The 7,429-nt window shown below is 40.2% G+C and overlaps 2 protein-coding genes across 3 annotated transcripts; one reads left to right on the top strand and one right to left on the bottom strand.

Annotated features, from left to right (window-relative positions):
- Positions 1-1,775: 1,775 nt before the first annotated feature.
- On the bottom strand, positions 1,776-2,818 carry LOC113272071. Its single transcript, XM_026521977.1, has 2 exons — positions 2,694-2,818; positions 1,776-2,526 (listed from the first exon to the last, which is right to left on the bottom strand). The coding sequence occupies exons 1-2, from the start codon at positions 2,816-2,818 to the stop codon at positions 1,776-1,778; spliced, it is 876 nt and encodes a 291-aa protein (XP_026377762.1).
- Positions 2,795-5,568, top strand: LOC113274820. Of its 2 annotated transcripts, XR_003323276.1 has the most exons (3): positions 2,795-3,607; positions 3,701-4,150; positions 5,216-5,568. XR_003323276.1 is itself a non-coding variant. In XM_026524217.1 (2 exons), the coding sequence occupies exons 1-2, from the start codon at positions 3,269-3,271 to the stop codon at positions 4,091-4,093; spliced, it is 732 nt and encodes a 243-aa protein (XP_026380002.1). In that variant the 5' UTR covers positions 2,795-3,268; the 3' UTR covers positions 4,094-4,523. The 2 variants fall into 2 exon arrangements, 1 of the variants encoding a protein (XP_026380002.1); XM_026524217.1 differs by lacking the exon at positions 5,216-5,568 and having other exon boundaries at positions 3,701-4,523.
- Positions 5,569-7,429: the final 1,861 nt, after the last annotated feature.

Genomic DNA, 7,429 nt, shown 5'->3' with positions numbered 1-7,429 from the left:
AGCGGACAGTAAATATGCCGTCATTTTCCCATTTCCATCTTCTAGAGTCTTGTTATGTATTAAGAGTAACACCAGTTAGTTGTTGACAGAGAATAGTAGATTCTTGTATTTCTGAATCGGTGAGCCTTCTCATTGGGTCAATGTCCCAAGCACCGTCTTTATAGAAGTCAACTACCCATCCCTGTTTCTTCCTAGAAATTTCATATAGCTCTGGGAATTTCAAATAGAAAGTTGTATCCCCATTCCTAACATCCAACCCGAATTTGACTCTAGTTCCACTTGCAACTGTATACACAATGCCTGCGAAAATATCTCCAATCTATTAGTAATACCCCTCCACAGACTGGTACCATATGTTTGTTTTACCGGCTTTGCGTCCCATTCATTGTCTTGCACCCCATGCTTATCACCAAGAATTTTCCTCCACGCAGCATTGGTTTCGGTAGAAAAGCGACACAGCCACTTACATAGGAGAGAGTCGTTCATCTCACTAATGCTCTTAATTACCAGTCCTCCATGTTCTCTATCCTTGCAGATAGTCTTCCATGCAACCAAGGTTGTCTTGTTTTTCCCATCTTTAGTCCCCCATAATAAAACCCGCATTTTTTTCTCTATCTTCTTAGCTACATCCGGAGGAATAGAGAAAGCAGACATAAGATATATAACCAGAGAACACAAGACACTCTTAATTAACACAACTCTTCCTCTATAAGACAGATAAATCCTTTTCCACCCAGCCAATCTCTTGTCGATCGATTCCAACACCGGATCCCAAATCTTCTTTCACCTATAGTTAGCACCAGCTGGCATTCCTAAGTACTTTAAAGGAAGCTCTTCATAAGTGAACCCCAAAGACGATTACACAGTATGACTATGATGAAAATCCCCCACACCAATAGCTGTACTTTTAGACATATTAATTCTTAGGCCAGTAGACATCTCAAAACACATCAGTAAGCCTTTTAATATTATGGATGTATTCTTCTTTGTCAGCGGAGAACAATATTGTGTCGTCTGCAAAAAGCAAATGTGAAACTGTAGAACCTTCCTTGGTAACTGTCAACCCTTTAATTGCACCACTTATTTCCGATTTATCAAGCATCTTGCAGAAACCCTCCATTACTATAGTGAAAAGAAAAGGAGATAAAGGATCGCCATGTCGTAACCCTCTAGTACTCTTGAATTTTTCCTCGGCGCTCCCATTAACCAAGACCGCGAAATGAGCATGAGAAATGCACGATAAGATCCACTTTCTCCACATGAAGCCAAACCCCATTTTACGCAACACCCATATCAGAAAACCCCAATTGACTTTGTCGTAAGCCTTCTCAACATCTAGTTTAAAGATCCAACCGGGCTCCTTGAAACGTCTATTGGAATCAATACATTCATTAGCCATAAGGATACTATCAGTAATCTGTCTCCCTTGTATGAAAGCACTATGCGAAGAAGAAATCAGTTGGGGAAGCACCTGTTTCAACCTAGAAGAAAGAGTTTTAGCAATAATGTCTCCATTTAGCGTTGTTGTCGCCTTCTTTCACCCATTCGTCCTTGTTTTTCTGTCTAAGTCTAATATCTTCAAGTCTTGCCCATCTCTTATATTTAAGCTTGAGGTCAACCTTATTTTCAGATTCCTCCATAGTTGCACAATTCCTTTCCTCTTTGAAGTCTATCTCTTTGATCTCCTCAAGTAGTCCTTCCATTTTAGCATTAGTACTACCAAAAGTATCCCAATTCCAAGTCTTCAGTTTCTGCTTGAGCCACTGAAGCTTCTTTCAAAGGACATATCCAGGATTCCCCTCTACCTGGAACTCATTCCACCAACCAGTAATCTTGTCCTTGAGAGATGGGTCCTCAAGCCAAATATGTTCGAACTTGTAGAAGGAGGGTCCAAACCTTAGCCCTTGTGTGATCAGAAGTATTGGAGTGTGATCAGATACCGGTCTGGGTTTAGTCGATTGAATTGTATCTGGAAATAACTCCTCCCAACGACTATTAATTAAAAACCTATCAAGTCGACAGAAAATAGGGTCGACCTGTCCATTTGTCCAAGTGTATATAGCACCACACAGTGGGAGATCAATCAAATTCCAATCCATGATAAACTTAGTAAAATTACTCATACCTCTATTGATGGTGCAATCCCTATTCTTCTCTTCTGTAAACAAGATGGTGTTGAAATCCCCTCTTATGCAGCCAGGAAAGTCCCAAAGCCCCACGATATCACCAAGTTCCCTCCACAAAATTCGTATGTCCTTCCTATTATTCGGTGCATATACCCCCACAGAGTACCAAATCTGACCAGTTCTTCTCAATTTAAACAAGAAAGCTAAGGAGTAGACGCCGTCATGCCTATCCAGAAGTTCAAATTCCTCACCCCTCCACATTATGCATAAACCTCCACTAGCTCCAATGGATGGTTGATAAGCTAATTCCACCCCTGCTCGATTCCATGGAGTTCTGCTCATAGTACTGTTAATAACAAGAAATTTTGTTTCTTGAAGAATCACCATGTTGACATTCCACCTGTTCAAAACATCACTAATGACCGCTTGTTTAGTCGGGCCACGAATGCCCTGTATATTCCAGGATAGGATTTGGGCATTCATGGGTAACCCTTCTTTCCCCCAGCTGAAATTCTTCTCCCTTCTTTGGTGCAAGTTGGTTCCGAGTTAACTAGATTCCCCGCTAACCTCTGCTTCTCCCTAATAATAAGCTTGTCAATAGGGGTCCTTGGAGATGAGATAGGTGTGGTTTCTTTCTTGCAGACCTCTTCCTCACTTGAATTCCCTTCCTCTAAGCCTAACATCCCCACCATTCTGTAGCATAAGAATTCGAGCACCCTCTAGGCTCTCATCATAAATACCCTCATTAAGCACTAATTTTTCTTTGTTCTTCTTAACTCTGGCTTCTAAATTTCTCCTCTGGTTGGTTAAATGGTGTAGGATAATTGAATAAATTTCTTTTTCTTTATCCTTGATAGGTTGTCCAAAAAGAGCAGACATTGTGAGAAGGCAAAGAGCAATTGTTCCCTCTCTTTCTTGGATTCTGCATCCAAATCTAAAATATCCATTTCTACAATTGAACTTCCTTCACCCACTGGGATAGAATCAACAGTTTGTTGATCCTGGTCGCCATAAGCAGACAAGAAGGAATTGCTGCTGTGTGTTGGTGGTCGAGGTTCAATTCTATCTGACGGAGTGATTGAGAGAGGTGAATTCAAATCATTATAAACAATTACCTGTGATTCTTCGGAAGTTTGACCCTCATGACTAAGATCATCAGAAGATCATCAGAAGTTTTCTCAGGGAGAAAAATATATAATCTTATGGGTAGAGTTAACGGCAAGCCAATGGGTCGTAGGATTTTAACTGGATTTGAAGATGAATTACCAAACTTGTTTTTATCAGGTCGTGTTGATGATGATGCAGTGGATATTACGGATGATATGGTTTTGGAGTTTTTTGATGGTGATCAAGAGAAGAAACCGTCTTCATCGGCCACTTCTTCATCTGGTGAAGATGGAGGAGATGAGGATGACGAAGGGGTCGTACAGAACGTAGAGGAGAGAAAAGCTTTCTGGGAAAATCAACACCAACTTCTCCATGTAAGTTTCTTCATTATAATTGATTTCTTATTGGTTTTTGGTCTTGAAAAATAGGAACTCGTTGGTGATGTGAATTTTTTTCATTTTATGCAGGCAACAATTATAAAAAGTAGTCCTCTGGAATCGAGTATCCGGAACGCGACCAAACAGGCTCTAAAGGAATCCAAGTTGATCACCGGAACTATTTGTAAATGTGGGATTTTAATCGATGGATGTCGGAACTGTATGCTGAGACATGTCTCCGATCGTTTATGTGCCGCTGGTTTCGATGCCGCAGTTTGCAAGTCTAAATGGAGAAGTTTTAAAAACATTCCATCAGGTGAACATATATACGTAGATGTGATGGACAACAATTCAAGTTCTAAGAAGAAAGGAGAAGCTATAAGAGTTGTAATCGAGTTAAATTTTAGGGCGGAATTCGAGATGGCCAGAGCAAACAATGAGTACAAGTATTTGTGGGCAAAGCTTAAAGATTACGCACATTGATCAAGATAATGTGTGGTGCTGCTAAGAAATGCAAGAAGGAAAATAAAATGCATATGGGTCTAGGGGTGCACATACCCTACCCATGTCCGCCAATCCTACCCTACCCGCCAGTGTTTTAATTAACCGTATCCTATCCTACCCATTATTTGGCGGGTAAGGTAACGGGTAAAGATTTTCTTAACCGCCGTTAGATGGGTGGGGTGACGGATAAAGCTCGAAATTATACCCGCCTACCCGCCTACCCGCCTATTTATCTAACAGCCGTTAGTAGTCGTTGATCTTTCTATTATTGATCATCTTTGCCGGTAGAAGGATTCATTTACTCTTCCATGTGGTTGTTCTTATACTAACCATTGTCGACCTTGGTGAACTGATGTGCCGATATTAGAATTTATACCTTAACTTTATAACAACGATTCTTTTATGTTTAGTACGGTACAATTTTGTTAAGCTGGGAAAGCAGCTGCCATTTCTTGATCCTGCTTGTTTCTGGGGTATGACGAAGCAGCGGTGAAGGAAATGCTGGGAGCGTCGTACTTACTGAAAAGTATGTAGGAAGAAATGTGTGAAAGAATCACGTAAAAACCGACAACTGAAAAGGTAATTCCGATAGACACTGTTGCCTTTTTACAGAATCCACCATACGACCCACAGGCTTCACTCCATGTCATAGCAACATCACCTTTGTTAGCCAAGTAAACTACCTCTGCTGATACAGATCCTGCTGCTAGTATCACATATGTCACAACCTACAACACCCACAAGCATATACTTACATGTTTAAGGTTGAGTTTGATCTCTGTGTACGTTTACATGTTAAAAATGAGGTGATCATTACCTCATCGAATATGAAAACTGTCCATGCTCCTCGCCTGGACATGGAAGGGGCGGTGGTACCAGTGGATGAGCGAAATACGGATGTAATATAGAAAACTAAAAAAAAAAACAAAAAAAAAACGGTTATACCCGCCACCCTATCCTACCCGACCCGCCAATTAATGGATCGGGTAGGACCTTATCCGTTTAGTGGCGGGTAAAAAATTTCTTACCCGCCAGTCAGCGGGTAGGGTGGCGAAATAGTCCATATCCTACCCACCCTACCTGTTGTGCAGCCCTATATGGGTCCATGGAGAAAGCAAAAATACATGGAAGCTAAATGGTTTGGAACATATGATAGAACACCATCCATTTTAATTTCATCCCTAAAGCAGGCATTCTCCAGTTATCAGTCTGACGTCAAGCCGAGAACTTCCCTGTTGTCATTTGATCTGGTTGAGAGATTACCTACGATGCACTGCAGCACTGCTGTTGAAGTTTCGTAATTTTGTATCGTTGTTTTTGTAAACCAGCATTTATTCATTTTTGTACTGTAAATTACCCTGCAGAGCAAGTGTGAAATTCAAATAAGACACTGTCAGGTTCTAATAATCCCTGCTGCACATTGGTGTATGCGATTTTCGGTATGTTATTTGTTTCCACGCATCGTGTTCACATCGACCATGTTAGGAGTTGCAATAGTGCTTTTCAACAAAGAAGGGAATGCAAAAATTTCTGGAAACAACCCATTTTCAGTCATTCCTCGACAGAAAAATATGCCATTTTGGTGGAAGTTTTTGTTAGTGTTACCTCAATTTATAGAGTTGCAGATGAAGTAAAGGAGTAGGATTTGGTATTTGGGTAAAGATGAGATGGGCATAATAATGGAGACTACCAGAGTCTTCAAGAGCACAAAAGGAGACAATGTTGCTGGTAAAAACGACATGGGAAATGAGTCCAGTTTCTGACATGTTTGAGCATCTTTCCAGCGCAATTAGACATGGGTGTGAGTGGACTGAGTTACTTTTGTTGTTAGTGGTGGTGGGGGTGGTGGCGTTTTTCAAGGGGGACTTTTCAGAGATTAAGGATGGTGGTTGTTTAAGGTTGTGGTGGACAGATAGAGCAGCATGATAGTGTCTATTTACTTGGAATTCTAATATCCAATCCAGGTTTTGTTGTGCAGTTTCTAAACTAGTCTTTTGGTAAACATTGATGGCTGGACTATGGGAATGTGCAAAAAAGGGGGAACTGACAGGGTCGATCTGCTGCTCTAAGGAAAGTTGTTGATTGCTAACCCATACTATACTGGAAAATGATGTCCGAGTTTTCTAATAATGGAGCTACAAGAATAATTTGCTTATAGAAAAAATATTACACTTGCTGGATGTCATCCTGAGCACTTGCATGAAGAAGTGCTCAGAAAGAACCATGGATAATGATGCTGTTTGGAACCGGAATTGTCTGACTGCCAAAAGATAACATTTAATCAAGCCCTTTGGGTAACTATTTTCATAGAAGAAGACATGCTACAAAAACAGAGACAACACAATGGCATTCCAATTTTCGCTTGCAAAAAGACAATGGCATTCCAATTGCAAGTTGGGTCTTTAATCCACAAGATGATTAACTCTCTACAGTACTCCGTCTAGTAAAGAGGTTGGTTGTAACGCACTGCAGAGAGATTCACTTGTACCAAGAATGTTGAGAGGTGGTTGCAAATATCTGGAAAGTTGCAAAAATTTTCAAATCCCCTGCGCATTACCACTGCAGGTAATACATTCAGCTTACGAAATCTCTATGCATCACCTGGCAAAGTGATTTTCCTTGGCAAAGGGAATGTACCCAGCATACGAAATTGCTCATATGAAGGAGATTCTAATACCTCAAAAAAGAAATCAATTCCCAAATAGACATTGCAATCATTCTTTTCACCGAAGAAAACATAATGCCAAAAAAAAAAAAAAAAAAAGGTAAAGCCAAAAAGGAGAAACCTTAAACTACTTAGATCTGGCAAAAGAAACCTTGTTTTTTCATTGTTCGAGTACAATAGCATCTGTTGTTGGTTTCTTATTTATTGCTGGCCACACAATTCTGATCCGTGAAGAAGCTCTTGGAAGTGCTCTTAGCTTATCCCCAAATTGCTTACTCACTCTATCAGGTGACTCAATAGTAGCACGAGGATACAACACCACTTCCTCCAAAACACTCGCATTTTTAAACAAAAAACTTAAAAGTTTGTAATAGATTATATTCTACCATATTTAGCGGATCAAGGATATTCTCTTTAATAGAGATTATTAATAATAATATATATATATGGTCTCTGCTCCCACAAGGAGGGCAAGGAAGTTTTCCATAACCCAATATGGTATCATCCCTAATCTCGATCCTCTCTTTTCTTCTTCTTCTTCTCCATTAAACCTCCAACACAAAATCCATGACAGGTGATAAGAAAACTCTGCATCCGGCCTTTGCCGTAACCAACATCAAAACCCTGATTCCTATTCTTCTTGACATCAA

This window comes from Papaver somniferum, chromosome 4 (genome assembly GCF_003573695.1).
Source record: "Papaver somniferum cultivar HN1 chromosome 4, ASM357369v1, whole genome shotgun sequence".
In the NCBI taxonomy this organism is placed as follows: domain Eukaryota; kingdom Viridiplantae; phylum Streptophyta; class Magnoliopsida; order Ranunculales; family Papaveraceae; genus Papaver; species Papaver somniferum.
Note: the sequence above shows the minus strand (reverse complement) of the source record. Positions and strands in the feature narration are given on the sequence as shown.

Bases quoted from the DNA above. Each gene is read 5' to 3' on its own strand.
- LOC113272071 (XM_026521977.1), bottom strand. From the start codon at position 2,818: ATGGTGGGGATGTTAGGCTTAGAGGAAGGGAATTCAAGTGAGGAAGAG. The intron at 2,527-2,693 runs GTTAGCGGGGAA...TGTTTTGAACAG, and splicing joins ATTATTAGGGAGAAGCAGAG to GTGGAATGTCAACATGGTGA.
- LOC113274820 (XM_026524217.1), top strand. From the start codon at position 3,269: ATGACTAAGATCATCAGAAGATCATCAGAAGTTTTCTCAGGGAGAAAA. The intron at 3,608-3,700 runs GTAAGTTTCTTC...CATTTTATGCAG, and splicing joins ATCAACACCAACTTCTCCAT to GCAACAATTATAAAAAGTAG.